This window comes from Macrotis lagotis, chromosome 4 (genome assembly GCF_037893015.1).
Source record: "Macrotis lagotis isolate mMagLag1 chromosome 4, bilby.v1.9.chrom.fasta, whole genome shotgun sequence".
NCBI lineage: Eukaryota > Metazoa > Chordata > Mammalia > Peramelemorphia > Peramelidae > Macrotis > Macrotis lagotis.
Window position 1 is genome coordinate 193476814 of NC_133661.1, and position 26137 is coordinate 193502950.

Sequence of the window (26137 nt, forward strand, 5' to 3'; positions counted from 1 at the left end):
TGAAATAAAAGTTTTATTCAATCATAGTATTTTGATAGACTAGACTATTGCTCACGAACAGGAGATAATGGATTGAACAGAATGTCCTTGAAGGAGAATCACTGCTTCAGATCACCTCTTTTATACCCAGAAGACAATCTGCTTCCAATGCTGGCTGGACCTCAGAAAGCTGGGAGGGAAGGGGAAGACACACCAATGCTATATCTGGTAGAACAAATCAGTACATGAACCATCTACCCATATAACTTGTGAGAAGGGGGGAAAAAATGAAATCTCCACTTAGAATATCTCAATGTCATCGTTTAACCTATTTAGGAAGATCAGCTCAGATGACTTTATGGCAGCCCAGCCATGTGCAGTTAGGGTTCGATGGAAGCCATTGTCATTCTGGAAATAAGTAAAACACAAAGCTATTAAATCAGTTTTTTCTCTCTGCAAGTTTCATCCCATTAGTCTAGTCCTTTTGTCTAACTTGCTTCTTTGCAATTAGAGAAATAACCAGGCAGAGTTCTGAAGGGAGAAAGAAATCAACTATCCTCATGAAGTTAGATATGTGGTTGCTGATAGACCAGTCCAATCAGGGGAAAAAAAACACAAAAAACAGCCCACCCAAACCAAGGTGCTATTAGGTATTTTTTACAACATGATATATGCAGGGGTGAAGGGAAATCAAGAATCATTTAAAAGAATAAAAATGAAATCACTTTCTCTCAGCTAACAACTTTGTGCACTGCTGAAGTCTCTTGACATATTTGTGGGTTTTTTTTTTGGATGCTGGAATTTTCATCAGTACAGAGCAACTTTTAGTATCACACAATGAATAAATTTTGCATTTTCCCTGGGGTTTAATAAAAAAGCAAAGAAACAGAAGAATTTGGGTTTATACATATGCATGTATATTATATGTATTTAAGGACTTCAACACAAGGAATTATGTATTTGGATGCCCCAAAACAAAACTTTTCTAGGTAAAAACTGTTCATGATAGGTTTAACTGATTATTGGTTAAACTGTTTAAATTTCAAATATTAAGTCTCCCCCCCCCAATCAACATATACATTTCCTACAATCATATTCTGGATAACAAGGAATGATTAAAGATTTCTGTGGAATCTTGTTCTTTATAATAGCTCTGGGAGGTTATGATGAAGAAACATTCATTAGCCTAAGCTATTGACAAAAAAAAGTGTTTCCCTTCACTTATAAGAATCTTAGGTCATTGCATGTTTTATATATTTGCATATATAAAATGTATATGCAAGCCTAAGTAGACTGATAATATTGCCTCAAATTGCTTTCTTTAAAGACTGAGAAAGAATGAGAGTGGATGAGAGAATGTTTTAAATAATGTCAGCTAGCATAAAAGCTCTCTTCCCTCCTCTCTTCTTTCTCTCTCTTCATTCTTCTCCCCTCTTCCTTCCCCCTTTTCTCCTTCCTTCTTCTCCCCCCTCACCTCTACTCTTCACAAAGGGAAGATTTCAAATTCTCCTAGTTCACAAAGCAAAGGGCAATGAGTGATTCTTGGCTGTAAAGAAGCTACCCTCTGATCATTTTCTTGGTCCACTGCATGATCTCGCCACTTTTCAATCCAATGGTTAAAAAAACCCGAGAAAACAAAACAAAACTAACGACCTTCAGAAATAAGGCAAGTTTGAGGACAGACACTTCTTTGCCATCAGCCCAGCTCAATGTCCAGAGATCACGTGCCCCATCAATATCCATTGTGCCATCCACCTGGAGTTCAAATGCAGGGCTGAAGTGCATTGAATTGCATTTGAATGCTTTTTTCCAAGCACAATATGAAAGTGATTAATGAGATACGAGGCAGAGATGGGCAAGTACTAGAATAGACAATGCACTTAGTACTCGGGCATAATATTGCCCAAGAATTCCCCCCACCCCCCACCCCTCCCCCTGATTAAAATGGAACCAAGGGAAATCTGCTGAGCTTTAAAAAGGTTCTCAGTCAACATATTATTTACTGTACCCCATACAATGCTCACCACTTTGTATGGCCTGGGATTAGGACCCTTTAGAAAAGTTAGCAAATCGCTGTTTCTCTCACATGAAAGGAGCCATTCATGTCAATGGGTGTTTTGTGGGTCCTGGGGATAGAATGTAGTCTTAGTCACTAGATAGCAGTACAGTCCACACCGTTGTCATGACCATTCTCCTAGCTTTAGTGTTGTACCTTGAAACCAGAATTTTAACTGTACAAAAAATAAAAGCTTATGCATACCTTTGCTCCTCCAAGGCTCGGTTTCCAGTTCTTTTCCCTTGTTCTAGTTTATAAATTTAATGGAAAATAAAAGGCATTGGAAGTGAGTTTCTGGATAATTTAAATTACCTCTCTCTCTCATATATATATATATATATAATATATATATATAATATATATAATTTTTTTTTTGAGATTGGGTCTCCCTATCTGTTCCAGGTTTTATGTGCAGCCACCATTGATAAACTGATATCACTCCAGATGGGAGCAGGACTTTGGAACTGCTGCTTCCAATTTGGGCTGGTTCCCTCCTTAAGCAGCTTGGCTCATTATTTTGGTGCTGGGCTTAGGGTTGACATCATTGGATCAATATTTATTACTATTTACTCAAGTCATTCACCCCAGGTAACAGGAATCACAGGTGTGTGCTACCACATATGGTAACTTAAATCTTGTTAATAAAAATGAAGACAACACTAAATTTTAAGACCCCTAACGGTTGTTTTTGGGCATTAGGTAACAAAGCTCCACAGAACCAACCATAGAATGGAGGGCCAGAACATGGCAATCCAAGGAAGCAAGCTGATTTTGTTTTTAATTGTAAATAAAACGACCAAGTTGGCCCGTGGGGATAGAAGTGGGTCTTTTTGGGGTGGTCTACTGCAGCAGGGGTGTAGAGGAAAGAAAATTAGGTTTGCATTCAGTGGACTAGGCTATGAATCTTGACTCTTATCCTTGAGTAATCTTGGGAAAATCACTTATCTTTTCTGAGTCTCAGTTTCATATGTCAAATAGAGTTGGAGCTTGAAGGGTTTTAAGATCCCTTCTTGCTTGAACTACTCTGATCCTGTACTCCCTGAACTTTATGTGGCTAGTGACCCACCATAGGCCTAGAATGAAGAAAACCAGAGCTCAAATTCTACCCTAGACCCTTAATAGCTAGGTGACCCTGGTAACTCATTTAACCTTGGTTTTCTCAACAATAAAATGGGGATAATCAATAGCACCCACATCCCTGGGTTGTTGCAAGGTTCAAATGAACTATTTATAAAGAACTTCACATAGTAGGTGCTCAATAAATGTTTGTTTGTTCCCTTCCTCTTCCTTGTTGATGGGGTGGAGTGGGGGGGGTTGTGATGTGGGGAGACTTCTAAAAACCATAGGAAGGGACTGAACATGAACAAGAGAGCTTCTGGGTTGGGAACTGATTCAACTCTACAAAGGCTGTTTCATACAAGTGAATTAAAAGTGCTAGCTTTAACAAGCTACTTCCTTATTTTCTATTCTTCTCATGTGATTATTCTACTGCGACCTATAAATCTTCTCTCTGATCTGAAATACTCTTCTTTCAGTTCACCAGGCAACAGTCATTGAAACAGTTCCTTAAATGCCACCTCCTTCAAGATGCTGAAGGGCTAATTTCCCACCAAAGTCCCTTGAAAGAAATTTGGTATCTAAGTTCAGTCCAGGACTTCTTATAGCCCAGGGTGTTCAATTAGGCCCAAGAAGGTGCATAGATAGGGAACAAAGTCATTTATTTGTTTTGTTTTTGTTTTATTTCTTTCTGGGTCCTAGATCCACCCCCCCAATCTGTAAACTACAGAGAATAAGTCACTCAACAGAGGATCTTGTTAACCAAAGTGTGACAAGGACTTTCAAAAAGTATTGATTGTTTGGATGGTCAAAATATATTCAAAATATATTCAAAAACTGATGTATGTCTCTCTCCCCCTCTTCCCCAACCTTTCTCTTTTCTGTATTTGAATTAAAATAACGTATATCAATTATGGAACATCGCCAAACAGTTAATGACAAGTTATGAGATTAATTGGAAATGCATACCATTCCTTGGAGGTCTCAAGAGGAACCTTTATTGATTCATATTTATATATTACAGGGAATAATGAAAGTCACATTCACCTTTTGTCCAAAGTAAACCCTGATCAAATCCACTCAAATTGCTCCACTAAACCTTCTGACTGTGCTGATAAACCTGAAGGACATTGAAGAAGATGAGTAAGAACAAGCTGGCCTGTGGAAAAATACAAGCCAAATAGCTAAGGAGGCAGATATTGGCTTTCATAACTGCATTTTTTGCTTCCCACTAACAATTGGGGAATCAGATATAAATACATGCCTCCTGGATGCTTGGGTGGTTAGGTCACTATTTTGGATCAAGTCAGATTTTGCTTTCTAAGACATCCTTCTTGGAAACATAGATGTATGGTCTAGTTCGGCTGGGTTCTGGGGCTTATAGTATGTTATAAAGGCTTCTGTGTCCTTCCCAGACCTTTTTGCACAATGAAAGAACTGATCTCAAAGCAGACACATGTACAATATCAGATGTAGCCTTTAACCAAGCGGTCAGTAGACAAGTCATGATCATGCTCATAGATGTGTTAATGGTATTTGCTTTGAACTGCTATGTCAGTGGACTGGACGAACCAATCCATCTTCAAGTTTCAATCAGTATGACTGAAGATGCTGGCATCTCTCCAGCTCCAGCAGGAGCTAAGTTACATGTCATAGTGAATGGGTTGGCAGGAAATCTTTGAGAACTGAGAAGAAAAACATAGGTGCATGCCTTGGTAGGAAAGTTTATTTGCAGTCTCATAGCTTAATCAAAAGGTTGTGAATGAAGTGTTAAAACTTCTCGCCTAGCTTTGCACTTGTCAGTTCAAAGAAGTCTGGACATTTCAGTAGAATAAAGAAAAAATGTAAATGAAAACAACAATGAAAGACTTAAGCAAATAGATCAATTCTTTGGCTGTTTTCCTCCTTTAGATGATTGATAGTGAATCCTGCTTCCCATTTTTCTGCTGAGAGGTGGTGGGCTAGAGGTGCAGAATGAAACATGCCTTATTGGAATTGGTCTATGTGGTGATTTATTTTGTTAACTATATTTTGGTACAAAGGAAGATTTTATGTGATGAAGAAGGGGCAGGGAAGGAGTACTCAATGGAAAGTGCCAGCAATGTTTAAAAAAATCAATAAAACAACCAAATATTTAAAAGGAAGACAGAATGAAATTAGTACAAATGTTTCTCTTCCAGAAAATCACAGCAGCTCTTGCTCTCTGAGCTCTGGGCTAAGCACTGAGCCAGCATGCTACGTGGATAATTTCTCTTTTGGGTAAATCAGTCACAGGTACCAGAACCAGTGCAGGAACCGCATCCATCTGTTCTTTCAGCAATGCCTGGAGTCCTAAAATGTGAATAAAAAGGACTTATGAATTTATTTGTATTTCATCTGTCATTATAAGTCAGGTTTCATTTTGGGGAAAAGTTGTACCTTACAAACATCTGAAAACATTCAACAAAGCATAATTCTTAGTCCTGAAATATAGTTTGCAAAATGCTTCACAAAACTGATCTGACTTTAACTTTCCCCTCAAACCAACATCGTTCTAAGGAAAAATAATTTAAAAGTATTCTCATCTTCCATCCCACATTGTTTCCATTGTCCAATTTTCTGGGGTTTTCTACCCCTCAGCTATTAATACTAACAAACTCCACAATGAAAATAACTGTGCTTGGACAGAGAAGAAATGGCTAGATAACTGCTGTTTAAAACTATTTCCTATCACCACCACAACCACAACCACCAAATCCTGTGATGATTAAATATAGTAAAAAACAATGGTCATTTATTTGCTCCAGTGGGGTGTATACTCATCTTTAATTTTAATAACAAAACACACTTTGGGACTGGTGGACCATGAAGTCTGCATATTTTAGCTCAAATTATAAAACCCCAGAAAGAAAACAAAATGATTTTGATAATATCATCTAATTTAAAAGAACAATAAAAACTTCTCTTTCAGTAGAATTTCCTCTATAATCTAGGAAACTTTTTGAAATTCAAAACTGTGACAAAGTTGCCACATTTGACTAATGACCTTTAGTTATAATTGGATAACTGAATTTTAAATTGTCAAGAAAATGGAACTGACGCTCAGAAACTTTGCCAAGAGTATATAATTTTATGATATGCATTTGACAATCTGAAAAAGACCATTGCTTTACAAATGAACCTGCTATTGAGTTATCCCTGGGTAAAGAAAACACTGAAATATTCTTTCTCAAAGTGACCTTTCTCCCCCACTTCCACACATATGTGATTCAAAATGGTTAGGTTATTCCTGCTGAATTTGTGACATATTTATTTTAAGTTGTCTTTAAGGCAATGTTTTCTCAGAGCATGTTTACACGAAGATTGTTCTTATCATATAGATTATTATAATTACTCTTAGAAAAGTAATATGATTTAAGAATACAAGTGCAAATAACCACAGAAGTATCTAAAACCAAACCCAATATGAAAGTCTTTAAAATATAATTTTTTTTATGTATTTAAGAGATGGTTGATGGAAGTAGATCCTCTAAATGGGACATTTTGTAATTTGAATATCTGAGGCTGTATAGATTAAGAAAACTAAATCATTTCTGAGTATTCCACATGGAAAACTGTTGACATTGGAGGTGAATATTGACAGAAGTAGGTCTGAGATCAATATCCAACCTCCAGGGTCAAAGGACTTCATGTTTGGTGCAATAAACAACTTGGTTTCGGTATTATGGTGGTTCAGGAAAGTAATGACTAGGAAGGGTCAGACAGGGTTTTCCATTATAAACTCTGATTTGGGGGGCCTTCATAGTTGCTGAGTCTCTTAAAGGAACCAGATAGTATGAGTTAGTCAAGATGCTAACTTGGAAACAAAGCAAAAAAGCATAAAAATTCAAATTTCAAAATGAATGGCTTTCAGCTGATATCTTTTTCCTAACCTTCAGATTCAAAATTCATCAATCCATCTTATTTTCATAGATCTTTTTTAGAAAATCTCCAAAATATTCAATCAATGAAAAATTTGGGGGAGATAAGAGACTATAGATGGAAAGTTCCTAAAACAAAGTAAACCTCTTTTGATTTTTTTAATGGCTTGAAAGCTTTATTTTGAAAATTATCTAGCACATATTACTTAGTGATAAATTACAAAGACCTCTTAAAAAGGCCCTGTGACATTAACAAAATGGTGCCTAGCTAATTAGATATGGCTCAGTGTGATCTTCGAAACACTCAGGACATTTTGCCACTGGTTTTGGACCAGACAATTGTATCAGCTGTAAATGATGATTCCTCAGAAATATTTTATCATGTTGGTCCACTAGAGGAACTTATTTTGGAGGGACAAATTTGAATTTTTAAGTAAATGAGAAGTGGTACTCAAATTATTGGCTGAAATATTTTCTACTAGATTAATTTTAAATTAGAATTGGATAAAATGATAATAAATATATAGTTCACAGAGATACATATTACCAGGCCTAGCTTTTAGCTGTGATTAATTTATTATTCTTCAAAAAAGTAATTAAATTGAGTTAATTGTAATTATAAAAACAGATCCAATTTATGAAGAATGGAATATTAGTCGGAAGTATAGAGGGAAAGGCATAAATGAACACAGGCTGACGTAGATGAAGCAATGGCTCAAGGACCATCTAATTCATTGAGGGGATTGGAACTTCTAAAGGCAAAACTTTTGATTTTCCAAGTCCTTATCAAGAAGCAAATGTTCTACACTCTCCTGACCTCTCTGCTTGACTTCAGGATGTATAGATATATTCAAGCAACAGAAGTAGGCATTGATCAGGGAGGGAAGAAGTGAGGCACTTTCAGTTTCCATTACATTAAACAAAATATTCATTAGTATTTAGCATTTTCCCAAGCAGATATAATCTGAGTGTCCACTGAGGGTTCACTATGAGGTTAGAAAGTCCAGGAAGACCTTTTTGACATCATCTAGAATAGCTAAGAGAGAGGTATTGGGATTAAGAAGATGAGTTATTGGAAATAAAAATATGTATAACAGCAAAATGTATACCTTTATGTTTAGAATAGTTTGGAACCTCAGGCAAAACAAAACAAAAAGATTTTTTTTTCAAAATGATCTGTTGAGGACAAAGATTATGTCTATTTAGATACTGTGGTTGTGAGGGTGAATTCAACTGAAATTTATTGTCAATAGTGCGGCATGTTGTGTTGTTGGAACAGACTAGGAATGATTATATTTGGAAACCTTGAAACATCCATTAAGTTGAGAGTGGAGATCTGGAAGGATGTAAGTAAGGAGCAGGGCATAGGAAGTCGGGGAATCTGTTGCCTCCAGGACCAGATACAGTGAAGTGCATGGAGTAGTGGGGGGGGGGGTGTCCTAGGAAGTAGGAGGAGCACTGTTTTAGAGCAGTATTTAAAAAGATCTTTTTGGCTCGACCAGCAAAACAAACCAACATTAAAAATCATTCATTTTATCCAATTTCTTGCAAGAAAATCTTTTCATGCATGCACTTGCTATTTTAATAAGATGCTCATCTTTTCACTTTGGCTAGCAACCCAGCCTATCAGAAAGTCCTAGGGATAAACTGGAGTAAGCTACTTTTTTCTCTCTGTAGGGATACTCTACTGAGGAGGATTCTTATAAGGATTTTCCATTGGTAAAGAGATAAAATGTATGCTTAATAACATGAAATAGGAAAAGCTCTTTGAGGATGCAACAATACTATCCTTCCACTTTTTAACTCAAAGATGCCATTCGATCAGTACTTAACACAGATCTGAAAATCCCAGAGCTAATAAAGCTTCCTGGAGATGGCCATCCGGATGGATCTGACAAGCAGCATGGAGTAGAAAACCTCCAAGGGGATAAGGTTCCTAACAGTGAACTCAGAGTTCCAGTCCCCAAAGAGGTGCCCCTGGTGTGCAGAGCACTTAACCCTTCGACCAGTACCAACATGACTATTCACAAATTATTGATGTGCCTAAATCCCCGGCAGATTGCAGACAGTTTGTGTATCCCTTGAAGCCCTAGCATATGGCCACTAATGGGATGGATTAAAAAAAAATACATATACACATTCAGCCTTTGCCACATGAATTGTAAAGCCACTGAAATGGTAGAAGGTGATTGAACTGGACTGAACACTGTTAAATACATGATTAGCCTCATGTTATGGATTATTTCCATTGATCTATATTTGGTTTCTCGGTACAGTTTAATTAAAGCTGTCTGGAACAAGACTGTTCCCTAAATGATCAGGCCCTTCAATGAAACGGTGAAACATGAGGACGCTTGAGGCCTTTTCTTAAAGCACCCAAGGACTGTCAGTAGTTAACAACAGTGGCAGGGAAGATATTCATTTTAGAAAATTAGCTGGTTATACTGCTGGCTATTAGACTTTTCTGCCAGATAAATCAATGCTTTCCCCCATTTCATCCTGGGATATTAGAAATTGATTTAGGTCAACTAAGCTAGGCCCTAAGGGTGAAATCTAGGTTTTGTGTGAATTCTTCTGGTCCAGAATCAACAAGAACAGACCAAGGTGTTATTAGTTATTTATTTGGAAAAACCTGGGCAAAATGTATCCAATCTTTCTTAAGACAAATGTAGTCACATGGGAGGCAGGAACCTCAACTGCCTGTTTTTTACAGCCTCTGGTACAACAGTATGGCAGGTGAGCATTTAATGTTTCCTCAATCACTTAACAATGAACAATTAAGTATCAAAAACAGATGAGCTAAATGGCCAACCAGGGTGCAAAAACAAGCCTAAGACATGGCCTCTGAACAAGAGGAAGTTAGAGTTTCCATGGCTGGATCTTCATGAATCAGCTGCGTGCTTTTTAGAAGCATATTTTCTTTATTATGATTAAACTTTAAATGTGATGTGAAGAGATAAAATAACACCTGATTTTCTTTAGGGAAAAAAATGATCTAGCCTATTTATAATAATTGGTAGTACTTATATTTGCATGGCAATTTTTTTGTTTTCCATGTATTTTTATCTACAATTTCCATATTTGTTCCTAAAAAACAGTCCTGTGACCTGCATTAAACAATGAGTTGCCCCTTTTTACAGGTGAAGAAATGGAAATTCAGATCACAAACTAGCAAGTCACTCAGCAAGAACTTAGAATGAGGACTTCCCATAGCAACTCTAGGATGCAGCCCACTTACAACATGAATGCTGATAAGACTGTTTCCCTAACACTTCCAGAGTAGGGGCTATTTCAACTTTGTGAAGTGGTTTAGTCACTGTACTGGAAAGAAATAAGGTCAAGCCTAAATGCTAACAGTTGTGGGAAAGAAGGACAAAGAGGGAGCATAATATGGTATGGGGAGGGTAGGTGTTGGAGCCACAAAGAGCTGAGCCCAAGTCCTACCTCCAAAATAGTCTAGTCCTGGGATCCCAGTTTCGGCGATCTAATTGTCTCTCTCCTCTCTGGACTACAGTAATAACCTCCTAATTGCCCTCCCTGCCTCAGGCCATACCCCACTCTGATACAAGCTCCACATTGCTACCAAAGTGATTTTCCCAAAGTGAGGCCTGACTTGTCCTTCTCTCATTTACACTTACACTCTTGATTGCCTTTAGGATCAAAACTAAACTATGTTGGCTTTTAAAATCCTTCACCACCTGGACCTAGTCTATCTTTGTGGGCTTATTATACCTTACTATACCTACAGTTGTAAAAATTGGCTTTTTGATTGTTCTTTATTCATGTCATTCCAGTTTCTATTTCTGGGCCCAGCAATGGTTTTCCCCAAGTTTAGAATTCAATACTTTCTCCTCCCCACCTATTATTGTCTCTTGTTTTCTTTAACACTCTGCTCAAACAGCGAGATGAGCAGAACCAAAAGAACATTGTACACCCTAACAACAACATGGGGGTGATGATCAACCTTAATGGACTTGCTCATTCCATCAGGGCAACAATCAGGCAAATTTTAGGATATCTGTGCCGGATAATACCATCTGTATCCAGAGAAAGAATTGTGCAGTTTGAACAAAAACCAAAGATCGTTACCTTGAATTTAGAAAAAAAAACTCTGTTATCTTATATAATTTTGCTATCTCTTATATTTTACTTTTCTTCCTTAAGGATATGATTTCTCTCTCATGACATTCAAATTAGATCAATGGAAACAATCAATGTAAAGACTAACAAACTACCTTTTGTGGGGGTTGGGGGAAGCAAGATTAAGGGGAAAATTGTAAAATTCAAAATGAATAAATTAAATTAAAAAAAACTCACTCTGCTCAAACAGCACCTTATCCATGACTCCTTTCCTTTTACTGGTCAGTGCCCTCCCTTGAAAACTTTGCCTTGCATTCTTGTTGTATATGTTTATTCCTGAAGACACACACATTTGTATATTGTGTAAGTGTCTTGCATATAAAGATATATAAGCTCCTTGTACTCATAAGTAAGTAAAGATATGTAAGCTCCTTGAGGGTAGGAACTGTTTCATTTTTGTCTCTGTGTTCTAAAATAGGCACTTAATAAATGTTTGTGGATTCACTGATCTTGAACAAGTTACTTAATCTTTCAGTGTTTCTCCTAACCCTGAAATTATAAATTTATAGACAAGTTGTTGAATTGAATGGGTGGGATAAGTCTCTAAACTGTTCTTACTCCTCTTCCTCCCCCTCCCACATTGGAAGACAAATCAAAATGAGAAAGTCAAGCAACAAATATTTATTGATTACCTACCCCTTGTCCAGAATCATGCTGAAGACTATGATGAAGAGAATAAAAAAAAAATGGCCATTGTTCCTGAGAAGTTTATAATCTGGACAGGGAATAGAAACTTGAGAAGGGGTCAAATAGATGGATATAAAAGAATACAATAAAAAGATTTATAATTCAGTGCCAGATTTATGATATAGACTCCCAACAATTAAGGAAGTCTTCCTAGAATTGATGAGGGCCTTGAGCTAGACTGATGAAAGGCAGGGAGGTGAGATCAGACATTGGATGGGCAAGGTGTGTATGGGGAGGAACTGTATTGAAATCATGCATCTTGAGGTCAATGTCAGAAACTAATGGAAATTATAAGCAAGCTTTGGGCAGGCAAAAAGAGAACAGATTAGGATGTAGCAATTACCAACTAAATGTTTCGTAGTTAGTAGGAGTCACTGTAGGTTTTTGAGTAGGAGAAGAGGATGAGTTAGTGTCTTTATAGAGGTTAAGCAGCAGATTCTCAGTAGACAATAAGATTCATGAGGTTGTGAAGTTCACCTTTGTCTCTGCAACCTTAGCTCTTAGCTTGATATCTTGTATATAGGTTATTTGGTCAGTTGACAAACATTTATTGTTTCTACTAAGTTTAAATGCTACCATTCCCGATCTCAAGGAGCTCACAATCTAATGGGGGGGATAACAATATTCTGTATTTTATAGAAAGGATGAGTAGGGAATAATGATAAACTATAAAAATCAGTTGTAGGGGAGGCTAGGTGGCACAGTGGATGGAACACTGGCCCTGGAGTCAGGAGTACCTGAGTTCAAATCCGACCTTAGACATTTAATAATTACCTAGATGTGTGGCCTTGGGCAAGCCACTTAACCCCATTGTCTTGCAAAAACCTAAAAAAAAAAACCTAAAAAAAAATCAGTTGTATACAGGATAACTAGGAAACAATTAAAAGAGGGAAAGTACTGCCTTTCCCCAGCACATGGTGCTTAATAAATGCTTAATTGAACTATTTTGGCATCTATGTAAAATGGATTATGATAAGTGAGAAGAATGGGAGGAAAGGGAGATGAGTCAAAGGAACCAGTCATCATAATAAAGGCAGAAGGACTGTCATCATAATAAAGGCAGAACATGATGATGGCACAAACTAGTCTAAACCTAAGAGACCCCTCTGAGGGAGAAACTGAGATAGGATGGGGAGCTGATTTTACTCAGAGGGCCAAGAAGATGGTATCCTACTGGAAAGATGACCCTAAGCTTAGAAAGAATGGTAGTACTAACAAAAAAAGAAGAGGTTTGAGAGGGTTAAGAAATGATGGGATGTGGAAATTTGGGGCAAATGATGCATTCTATTTTGTTTATGTAGGGTTTGAAGTAGTGAAGTGATATTCAAAAGGTGATATCCTGTGAGCAGTTGCCAATGTGGAAGCCAAATGTGGGTAAGAGTTCAGGCCTAGACATGTAAATTTAAGAGGCATCTGTAAGGGGTGAAACTGCTTTCTGAATGGGTGTCTCTGATATTGGTATTGTTCCTTTTAAGGGCTGCTTCTATTCAAGGACATCATTATAATTACTGGGATAGCTGGTAAAATTTTTAATGGGGTGGTTCATTCTTTTGAATTTATTTGTAAGACTTCTTTTTGGGTTAAACCCAAGTTTTTCAGAGACAGAAACAAGGGGATCACCATCTACAGCTTCCAAATTATCAATACACTTTCAACTCAATCTGTTTTATTTTTATAAACTGGGTTAGCTTAAGAGTTTGTTCCAGAAACATTTTTATAAAAGTAGTTAATACCATCCTAAACAAAATTAAGTCTATTTTATAATCATGTTCATTTATACAATTCAAGGTTTAAGAGATATTTCTTCTTCCTCAATGAATATCTATTACATCTCTTTCTAGGTATTTATATTCCAGACTTCTCAGATAATCCATAAACTTTGATATGAGGATGGTGTTTTATCAGGCTATCCAATATTGTGTCATGGAAGGAAATGTGTGATCTTTGAAGAGATAAATGATCAGATTTTTTTCTTTTTAGTTCTTTTGCATATTTGCTATATTTATGGATTTTTCTTTAGTCCTTACAAAAATCCTGCTGCACAGCTAAACATAAATTAGATTTACACAGCATATAAATCTTATTTAACAAGGACTCTTTACCCTTTCACCTAGTGTCCTATGTGTGCTTGGTACAATGATATAACTTTTGAGATTAAAAAGCTCAAATACTGCTGAAAATACTTATTAATGAATTCAGCCAAGCCAGGATAGTCTACTAAATATTCAAGGAAGTTAACTAACATTAGTTTAAGGCAGAGGGAATGTGCTGAACTTGTCACCTTTTGACCACAGAGAGAACAACCTGTCGGAGAGGTGAAATATTTGTGGAGTCCTCCAGTATGATAAAATGCAGACCTTGTGAAACTCCCTCATATACTGCCCCTCTCAGTGACCTCAACCCTGAAGCGTCTGAATATTTTTTTTCTTGAGAGTTAAATGGTTAGAGAGTTCTTTTATTGGCTGTTTGTGGAACCTCTTCTGAAAAGAGACTTTCAAAATGACTAAATTGGGATGAATTATAAAGCAGGGTTTCTGACCACATTCTGAGATGAATCAGCAAAAGCATGATAACATCTATATTGTCTCATCACAACAAATTTGCTTTTTTTCACCTCTGTGGCTCAGTTTAAGACTTTTTCTGGGGCACTTTCTTGATTTGAGATGAGATTGGCTGGTTTTAATCCAATGGTGGTTAACAGAATTTTTCCATCTTCTTTTCTTAGAAAAATGGTCCATAAGGAAATTAAGCTAGAAGAGTTAAAAGTCACACATGAATTCATGTGGAGGTGTGCTTTAGTCCTAAATAATCCTCCTGTGTGAAAAGTACAATATCAATTCAACTCTGGTTCATTGGTTCATCTACTTTGCTTCTCAGCAGCTCTCTATCAGGAGAGGCCTCCTGTAGCCAGTGCATTTGCAGATGATGCAACTATAGGGACATCTTCATACTATTCTAACAAAGATTTTCATTATGGTTTGAAAATGAGCCTAGTTTTCTGCTTTGTTTAAACAGCTGTGATGGATAAGAATAAAATGAATTGTATGTTTTCTGCATTTCTTTTATGATCAGTTTAGACACAGCCATAACAGCTGAAGGAATTTTATTTAAGAATAGATCATTTTAGACCTTTTGGAACTACACAGCATATAGGGAAGAAAACAAAATATCTCACCATCTTAAACCACAGGACAAAAGAAGACCAAATGATTTCCCATGTAAGTTGCAAACTCAAAGTTGCCCCTGCCTCCCTCCCTCAAAACACACTCAAATCAGAACTTCATCTTTATAGATATAGTTAATACACACACACACACACACACACACACACACACGCACACTCAGAGTATATATGGCAAGACAGAGGATAGTATAGTGGAAATAGTGCTTGCTGTGAACTGAGATGACATGAATTTAAACTTCCTTATCTCTGCTACTTAACATTTGTGTTACTCTAGGCAAGTCACTTAACCACTAAATCTAAATTCTCCTCATCTGGAAAACTAAGAGGTTGGAAAAATGATTTGTAATATTTTCCTAATGTATATTTATGATAATATTAATAGATGTATAAATCTTTATTCAAATTTCTTACACCCAGAGTATAATATTTTTTTCTGAGAAATGAGTTGTTGGAAAAAAATAGTCAATTACAAAAACAACCAACTTTTTCATTATCATTACCACTAAGTTTCTTTAGGGCAGGGACTAGATTATTTTACACATTCCCATTTTTAGCCACCTGGCACAGTGACTTCTACAAAGTAGATGCTTTATGTGTGTTGAATTTGTTTACTAAAATCATTAAGACTTATACCTCAGAAGTTAAAGTGGAAAGAATCATTTTTAGAGTGAATTAAGAGTTAGATGACTTGGATTTTAATCCTGGATCTTATCTTTGTTGGTGGGTAATCTTGGACAATTGTCTTTACCTACCTTGGTCTCAGTTTTTTCCACCTGTAAAATGAAGGGTTTTAGGCAAGATGACCTTTGAGATTCTTTTCAAACTATGGTTGAGTTTTGATTTTTTTTTAAAGGCAATAGAAGATCTTTTTAAAAGACAAAAACTTCACTAAAGTTATTGAATACATAATTATTATTTTTTTGGTAGATGCTTTCTATTTACCTTAGTTGACCTTTGTAAGCATGGATTTATTAAGAATGGAGGTTAAGTTCATTAAAGTTATTAGGTTTTATCCACTTTCTTCCACAGGTCACTTTCATATATGTCTTTTAGCTGGTAAACACTTAAAAATAATTTCTAGATAGTTGATGAGAAACTTGTCACTCTCAATGCTCTGCTAAGTTCGTGTCATTTTTCTCTACATTGACTACTCTATATCCTCTCTCTGAGTATCTGAAGAATTTATACTTTGAAAAGACCTCAAATATTTAGCCCCAACTATTTATAGATGAAGCAACTGAACACTAGACAGGTGTAGAATCTAGTATAAGGTCACATGGGATGAACCCAGGACTCTGACCCCAAATCTGTATAGTTTGTATACATCCTACTGCCTCTCGTCACCAACAGCTCTTGTTATTATGATTACACACACACACACACACACACACACACACACACACACACACATAATATAGTCTTTGGAAAACAATTACAGTTATTAAGTCCTGTTATTTTCCTTGAATCTGTATGGCATTTCCATTTAAATTTTCATCAGCTATTATACCTCCTTCCTTGGGTGTCTATATAGATATTTCATTCTCTTAAACTGTAGAAGCATTTCTTTTGCTCATATCAATAGTTATTTTTCTTTGGTTTGTCATCTTTCCTGGTAGTTATGTTTATTTAATTCAATTAATGTTCAACCAATGTTCACAGATCATCACGATTTCCTTCCAAACTTTCCTTCTGAAAAAAGCACATAACAACTGTCAAATGCAATTTTGTTGTTGTTTGTTTCAGTTGTGTCTGACTCTTTGTGACCCCATTTGGGGTTTTCTCTGGAATGGTTTACCATTTCCTTCTCCAGTTCATTTTACAGATGGGGAAAACTAAGGCACAGTCTTCCTGACTCCAGGCCAGGAGCTCTATCTACTTCACCACTTGACAGTTCAGTAAAACATAATAGGTAACATAAATTCACATACATTATGTATAGTTGATGTTTTCTTATCTTCCCCTCCAGTTAGATAAAAGGGTGAGACCTCCCTTGGCAAAGCAAATGAAGCAATTAGATCAATTAAATAAAAACGAACAAACAAAAAAACTAAAAAATCTCAATCATCTCGAATGTCTACTTTGGCCAGTTAGGAGATGGTTTAAAGAGCTTGCAAAGAAGACTCATCAAAGAGAAACCCATGCTGGGTGGGTATTTTACATGGAAGGCATGTATATATAACCCTGAGTTTCCTATATTATATTCATCACTGAAGTTCTTGGGTGTAAATTTCAAACTATACATATATTTCCTACAATCCTGAATGCAGCCACTTTTGGGGGAAGAATATCACAAATTCTACATGGCAGGTTAGGTCAGGGAATAAAGGAGTGTTGAAAGCAAAGAAGATTTAGACTTCTTGAGCAATCCAATGCTTGTGCTCAGCAGCCTAATGTGTGACTTCCCACAGGATCATCTGTGCTTTGAAACCATTTTGAGGCGGACAAGTGAAATATAGAAAAATTTTAAAATTAAAAGGGTAAAAAACTTCAGGCAGAGCTCCATTTTAGCACACATAACAAGAGACCTGCTCATGACCCAGTGGAAGACTGACTTTAGCATTTTATTGAAATGGGGAAGAAATAGATTTTGTAGATAACCGAATACAGACACATCCATGTTTATATGTGTACATACACACACACACACATATGATTTTTTTAAAAGGTAATATATATTTGAATAAAATCAGAGTACTATCCCTGCTGCCTGCTTCTTCTTCTTACCCCCTGCCCTATCCCCCCTCATGTAAGGACAAAAAAAAAAGTCCCCAAACCATAAAAACAAAGCCAAATATAAACTTTGTTTTGGGAGAGATCAGACAATCTCAATAGTTCCCTCTCATGCTATGGGGAAATACAGCCATAAAAGCATCATGGTAATAGTAGATATAGGACTAGCCTCAATGCCCTCAAGACTTGTGTTCAAGTTGGTTGTGTGGTCCTGCATAAGTTACTTAACTTTTGAGATCTCTAGGCAACTTTCTAAGACTAGAAGTAGCAGGAAAAGTGCCAACCTGCTCTGGGAGCTTCCTCACTCAGGGTTTCCCTATTTCATCAAAATCTGGTCCATATCCCTTGTGTGGAGATAACATTCATTTCATTTACACTTATTGAAATTCCCTTGAGACCTTTTACACTTAAACTTAAAGCTCTGTACTTAAATATATATATTCAATTTTGCTAAACAGGTAAGATAGCACAACCCAACTTCATTTTCTCCCCCCCCCCCCCAGCCCTTAACTCTAGGAAAGTTCTACATAATTAGTAAATAAATAAAAAAGAACACTGCCTACACAGGGTCTCATTCCAAAGGCAGGCTTAAAGATTTACAATATGCGAAACCGGGCAAAAACTCTGTGGTAATCAGCACAATACATTTTACACTCCATCATAATCAGTTTTTCTGCCTTCATGTCGATAAAACTTTCCCCCCTTTTTACAGTGGTTTACAACTTAAATAATTTAATACAACAGTTGTTATATTTTTATTGCAAGCTTATAAAACTGGTACCATAAGTCTTTTCCCTGCAATATATTACCAAAAAGTGACACAAGAGAAGGGGAACGGATGATTACTAAAACTGTAATTCAATCTTCCAAGTTCTGGAGATGTCATAAAAACTGCTCCTGCTTCACTTGCATATGGCAGATACCATCAGGAACCCTCAAATGAACGATTTCTTGGCATTCAATCTCTCCTTAGGCATTATTTTATACACAATAAAAACAAAGGAAGGACTTCATACTTCAAATACAATTGTGATTCAATCCCAATAGCTCTTCTTATAAAAAAAAAGAGTGTAGTTTTTTTGAGGTTGCACCTCAGAATTAATTCTGGTGCTGATGTCTACTGGGTTGAATCAAGTGACTCTATTCTTATTTAAATCAAAATGCAGAAAATGGAAACTGGAAAAAAGCAAGAGAAAATAGAGACATTTAGGACAGTGTTACAGACAATGAAATTTTATCTGGGGAGGTATTTCAGTATCCTTTATCTAAAAGTAAATAATAGTAACAACAGCTAAAATTCATATAGTGCCTCTGCATCTGGAACTATGAAAAGTACTTTTTTTTTTTTAGTAAGTTATCTCTAATTGATAATAAGCATAGTAGAAAGAATACTGAAACCCATTTAAGGGAACTGTGACAATTTTAGACTTTGGTAGCATGGCTTCCACAAAATAGGAAGACAGAGAAACATAGCCAAATCAGTATTCGTTGACAACAATTTTTTTTTTAAATTTTTGAAAGATTTTATTTATTATGAATTTTACAATTTTCCCCCTAATCTTGCTTCCCTTCCCCCCACTCCCCACACAAGGCAGTTTGTTAGTCTTTACATCGTTTCTATGGTATGCATTGAACTATGATAAGTACTTTACAAATATCATCTAATTTAATTCTTACAACAACTCTATGAGGTGGGTGCTATTATTCTTCCCATTTTTATAGTTGAGGAACCTGAGGCAGATAGAGGTTAAGTGACTTGGCCAGAGTTACAGTGTCTGAGGTTGAATTTGAACTCAGATCTTCCTGAGTCCTGGCCCTATGCTCTATCCACTATACTCTCCAGCTTAATAAGTAATTAATAATAATTTGATAATAATGACAATTTGGAAGAAGTGAGGATGGTGCTAGGGTAAAATGTTCACTATTCATGGATTCATTGGCTATTATTCTGGGTCTGCTTTTCGTGGTATGGTTTATGTTTGTCACAAAATGGAGCATTCTTTTCAGAACAGTCCAATGTGTATATATATATATATATATATATATTCTATAGGGCTATGATATGAATGAAGATGTGATTTTTTAGGTATAATCAATTTCTTTGTTCATTTATTCATATTCATTATATTTAGTCAAATTTATACCATGCTCACTTCAAAATACAGAGATGTCCAATGACCTGAACATTTTTATGCTAATTTCAATGGATTGTAATGACACTTAGCATTAAGTTGAAGGTCTATTATTTGTCTATTAAACCTGCCACTTGACTCTGTAATAAAATCATATAGCAATACACACATACACACACACATAAAATTTAGTTTCAATATTTTCAGGGTGAGATCAAATTAGTTATTTTAAAGAGAGGTGGAGAGATTGAACTTTTGTGCTGAGGTTGTTGAGGGGCCCAACCTACTACGTTGGAAAGTGAAATTTCCTTTTTTCTGCCCCTAGTTTGAGAGAGTGCAGGCATCTCCAAATGAGTTTCGGCAGACCAGCTCCTGGCTACAGCAACCCTCCCTTAGACTCAGCAAACTCCACTGGGGGGTGAAAGGTTACTGAGCCTGGCAGAGTGGCTTCTAATTCTCACCACAACAGAGGCTGCTAATCACACAACATTAGGATGAATTATGGTGATTATGGTGTGCCCTTCCAGACAGAGATTAAACAATAACCATGCTATATCCATAGCTGTGATGATGGGGTGAAAAGGCTAGGCTTCAAAAGGTCCTCTAGTAATGGGTTTGATTTGGATTCTGGAAACTTCTCTGAAAGGACCTTTGTCCCACCCCTTGGTGGCATCTAGAGGTAGTCTGACCAAAAGCTGCTGTAACAATTTCCAGTGATGGAAAGGCAGTAACAGTGTTAAACTCCAACATGGTATATAGTCCCTATTAGATTATGGGCAAAGGTTTTACCCCCAAAGTGAGTATATACTTCAAGCAATGAATAGTCATTTACAGGAATTACACGTACTTTGTACATTTAACATGTTTCCTCATTTGTCAATAGGAATAACTTGGGTCCTAGGCACTAGAATGCAGAGCTATTACTCTCTGGGTTCAGGTCAATAGTTTGCTGTCATCTTGTCCTCCCCACATTTTTCAGGCTAAGAAAGACTTGATAGAGTCCTCTACTGTGCCACAATGCTCTGTAGAGCATAAGATTTTTTTATTTTTTATTTTTTTAAATCAAGGGGAACAATGTGTCTGAGAGGCCAAAAATTTCTGGTCTGTCAACAAACATTTATTAAGTTTCAGGTTCTGTGTAAGGTGTTGGGGATATAGAGTAAGTAAAAGGCAGTTGGTACTTTCAAAGAACTCATACTCCAATTGGGGAGACAACATGAAGATAAAAAATTTATAAATGAGAAATAGGGAGGATAAATTGGAAATAATCATCAGAAGGAAAGTAATGGAATTAAGGGGAAACTAGAGGAGATAACTCCTTTCAATTCTAAGGGGAGTCTACACCTCAGGCTCTTTTGGAAATCCCTTACTAAGCCCAACTTCTATGAGAGAGACTGAGGCTACACAAAAGGAAAGAGAGTTTGTGAAAAAGTCTGGAATTTTAGTATATTTATAGACCAACGGATACACACTCTGTGCAAATAACACCATAAAGGAAATGTCTCTTATAGTCCAACTGAGGCTTCTGGGTCATTTTTTTCCTCTCTTAAAATATGATGTAGTAACCCAATGTAGAGGTAATGAAGGTGATAAAACTCCATGGCCAGGGCTGAATCTCAAAGAGCATAGGGTCCAAGATTTAGAGCCAGAAGGGGCCTTTGGGGTCATGTAGTCAAGCCATTTCATTTTACAGATGAGGGAATTGAAATCTAGAAAGGTGAATGGTCTTCCCTAAGGTCACAGAGCCAGTAAATAAATGGCAGTCAAGATCTGAACACAGGTCCTTTGACTCCACGTTCAGCATCCTTTCTTCTATATGCAGTATGAATATTATATGCAGATTGCTCTGTTAAAAACAATGCCAAGAAAAAACCATTATCTGGAAATCCAGAGGAGAAAATGAATTCTAAAATCTGCTTTTCATTTCTATTAATTATGAATGTTAATACTGCTCCACTTAGTGCCCAATGACAGTCATGTTCACTGATATTACAGCTACTTTTTTGGTTCCTCAGTGAGGAATGTAGGCTAAATAAAAGATAGGTATCTAATAACAGAGCATTTTGCTTTTTCCTACAACAGAAACAATGGGTATATGAAAGAGTTTGATTAACACTAGAATTAATTTCCCCCTGAGTTGGGGGGAAAAATGGAAATTCTTCTAATTTAAAAAATATTCTTAGGGAATAAATTGGAAAAATTCAGGTCTGTGATTATTAGCTCTCTGTGGGACCACAGCTGCAAGAATCAATATGCTGTACTGGGTCTGTAAATGTGTCTCTTAATAAGTTAATAAAACCAAGATCTCCACATAGTCCTTCCATCAAACTTTCAGCAAAAAAATGAGAATATTAAATGCACTAGGATAGGGAAGATCTGCTCCATTTGCTCTGCAATGATAATCTTTTACAAAAGAGGATTTTTATTATTAATTCTTTGCCTTCTGGGGATATTATAATTTCCTAGAATGTAAAAATGCCTTAAGCACAGCAATTTGCTGAGCTAGACTGAATCTCAAAATGTTTCAAATGAGCTGATAAACAACTGCATAATTAGCCATTATTAGATCAAGACTGTACAGTCTTGATAGCCAGATGAACAAACCAATGGATAAGCAAATTGTGGATATAGTTTTTAAAACTAAGAGCCTGTGTTATATTTTGACATGCTTCATGACTTTTCTTCTAAAGAATTAAAAACCACACTTCATATTTTTTCCTTAGAAATGTAGATTATTCTATCAAGTAAATCCTTAGAGTCTTAATCATTAAACACATACTTCCATGTATGAATAATGAGGAGTTTGTGGGTTAAATATACCTCATACTCTAAAAAACGAATAAACTGTAAGATTTTTCTTTTCAATTAAAGTTGCCTTGAATCCGTTGCTTGCATGGGTAATGTTAATCTATCCTCCTTTGAATTCTAGTTCAGATCCCCTGCACTGATTATGAAAACAAAAGGCTTCTCATTGCTTATGTAGGAAAATAAAAATCTATACCTACATACATATATACATAGCTATACAGAGAATAAACCACCCAAAGAAATGACTGCTAACATCCAGTTCGAACTGTATCAGTCTTACAGTTAAATCTCCCTTTCCTCTCATTTTTCAGGGGTTGACAAGATCATAAAATTTGGCTCTGGGCTGGAATTTGTCATGCACAGTTTTAGCTTGGGAGTATTTAAAATTTTTTTAAAAAATTAAAATCATTTCAGCAGTTTTAGAGGTTCAAGGAAATAGAAGTTTTCTGGATGAAAAACTTTCAGAGCTGGTTGAACTTAAAACAACACAATGCAGTTAATCTGAAATTAGAGCCATATCTATAGAAAGAACAAGAAAAATGACAAGAGCTATGAAGATTTCTAAAAAATGGGATAGTTGGGCGGCTTAGGTGGTGCAGTAGATACAGCACCAGTCCTGGAGTCAGGAGTACCTGAATTCAAATCCAGTCTCAGACACTTAATAATTACCTAGTTGTGTGGCCTTGGGCAAGCCACTTAACTCCATTTGCCTTGCAAAGAAAACCTAAAAAAAAAAAACATGGGATAGTTGACCTGATACTGAATGGTTCAGATGTTCTCCTCCCAGGGTTGTTGTGAAGATCAAATGAGATAGATATATTTGTAAAGTCCCTGACAGATAGTAGGTGTTTAAAATATATCTGTTTCCATCATTCCTAATGAATACTTGTTGATTGATACATGCACATGTCTAGAGCAAAGATTTGCAGATGGATTTTTAAAAAATCACTTTGCCTGTAATACTATAACCTTAGTGGCTGTAATACTATAACCTTAAACCAACAAACATTAATTGCTTTAGTATTAATGCTGGGGTTATAATTTTGCTTTACATTAAAATTATTACTTTCCCAAAATCTGATCATTTTAATTCAAGTCATTTCTTTTATAACCCTGATTCATGCCAAAATGCATGGCAAGATTTATGATATATTACTTCAAATGGGCCCTTTTAGAAAATGGATATAAATTTTGCTGAAATAGCAGAATGTTACCTGAAACAGACCATTTGTGCTTTTAAAAAATAATAATAACAACAATAATGTTTATTATTATTCTTCAAAATTTGCCCAGTGCTTTATATACATTATCTACATTCATTTGATACTTTATAGATGAGAAACAGTATGGCAGAGGGGGAAAAACACTGAGAGAGTTTCACTTAACCTCTAATGGGTTATCTGCTGAGAGACAATTGGGATCTTCTTTTATAGAAGAGGAAACTGGTCCTCAGAAGGTTGTAGCTTGGCCATTTGGATGGGAAGACTTTTTGCCAAGCCTATATTTGAACACCTGTCTCTCCTAACCCTAAATTCAGTATTCTGTCTGTTGCACTATGCTAACTCTCAGAATGAAGATGATAAGATTAACAGGACTTTGTGTCACACCAGAAGTGTTCAATTTTCTTTCCAACTGAATCCTAAACCACAATGAGACAACAGGGCCATTGATTCCCAAGAGCTGGAGAAATGGGAAACCTAGGTCAGCACAGTTACTTTTGGACTTTATCAAAAATCTTAAGCAGCTTTTCAAAACATCTAATTTAGACACACAAGAAGCATTTTTCTCACAACTTTCTGCTTCAAGTATTTTATAGGAATTTAATATGTATGTTTTGGATTCTTTTGTACTAAACTCATCAAAATGTTTTGTGAGTACTCTTTGAAGTCTAAGAACTCTTATGAGGATTTTCTTAATGAGCCTTTTAAAATCTCTCTCTCTTTTTTTCCCCTCTTAGAAAAAGGAAATCACATTTGGTTCAGAATAAACCAATTCAAACACCAAAAGTTCTAAGTTAATTTAAGACTTTGAACCCGAGAAATTCATATGAATTCTAACCTTGGCAAAACATAGTCACATCCCCAGAATGCAGGATATCATATCCAATTTGATAAATACTAACACAATATGTAATGCCATATGAATGTTCAGAGTTAAGTAAATATTATTATATAACTACCAGGGTCATTCCTGACTTTCAGTTTATAGCATAAATAAAATAAGTTAAGGAAGTGTCACTACATTTTAATTCTCGTATATCCCCTCCATTTCTCTGATTCAAAAACCATCCTATTGAAGCAAACCACAGTGTTGTTAATGAGGTGTACACAATACAGCTTGTCTGACATTTCAGAATTACACATTCTTTCAGGGCAGAAATCTATTTTTTAAAAAAATTTTATGTATTTAATGTATATGGAATGAATAGTAGAGCTGGTTTTTAGATCAGCAAGAGTGTTGAGATTGGCTAACCAGAGACTTAATATTGTTATTAAAAAGCAACATCAACCAAAAACTTCAAAGAGGTTATTATTCAAGAGGAAAGAAATCACTCATTGAAATCAGTTGTTTCTTTACAAGTAGGAAAAATAAATCTTATTCTGAACTAGTAAGTCATAAGTAAATAGAAATGTTTATTAGAGTCTTTTGTTTTCCAATTGCAAGAGAAAATAGGCAAAAATATCTACAAGGCTCAGAAAAATATAAGCTCAAATTCTGATGTGCAAAACTCACAGAAAGTAATTCTTCTGTTTCTGGGTTTCTGCCACCAAAATGAAGTTAATGATCAAGAACCAGAGCCCATGAATCACCAAGAAAAATCAATGGACAACTTCCCGAGAGGAAATAATGAGAGTGGCAGCAGAGGTCTTGGACTGGAAACAAAAGAAACAGTTAAAAGATATCTACACCAGTAAAACCAGGGTTGTTAGAGGATGAGTTTCAATGAATCTTTTTCTTCCTTTCTCTCCCTTTTTTTCTTTTAGTATTTTTTGTTTTTTTTCTTTGGGGTCACTATCTAGGATATGTATCTTTGAAAATGGTATTCATACTTGTCATTTCACATAAATATTCCTTTAAAGTAGACTTAATTGGAATTTCAACTCATAAGGCCTGAGTTCAAATCCTGCCTCCGCCACTTGCTACCTGTGTGACCTTGGGCAAGTCCGGGCCCCTCAATTTCCTTGCCTGAAAAAAATGAGAGTTGGATTAAGTGTTTTCTGAGGTTGCTTTCATCTCTATATTTCTGATGCCATGAAAACTTCTAGGTGTATCTGAAGGCAAAAAAAAAAAAAGAGATCTGAAACCAAATTCCCTTTCACTTTGGCAATACCTGTTTTATCTACCAGCAACTTTGCACAACTAAGAGATGTCAACCTAAAGCTATACTCTGATGATTTGGAGGCCAGATGACAGTATACCAAGAAAACTACTATTGAGAAGACAGATGGATTCAGGTCTAATCCCC

The 26137-nt window shown here is 36.0% G+C and overlaps 1 protein-coding gene across 3 annotated transcripts in view; it reads right to left on the reverse strand.

Annotated features, from left to right (window-relative positions):
* Positions 1-2783: 2783 nt before the first annotated feature.
* Positions 2784-26137, reverse strand: part of DPH6 (diphthamine biosynthesis 6) — a 505514-nt gene continuing 482160 nt past the window's right edge. For 2 of the 3 annotated variants that reach the window (XM_074235049.1, XM_074235048.1), the window contains exon 15: positions 2789-5422. In XM_074235049.1, the coding sequence (XP_074091150.1) occupies positions 5307-5422 (116 nt within the window). In that variant the 3' untranslated portion in view covers positions 2789-5306. Of the gene's footprint in view, positions 5423-26137 lie in introns of all 3 variants that reach the window. The other variant, XM_074235050.1, reaches the window with a different exon arrangement.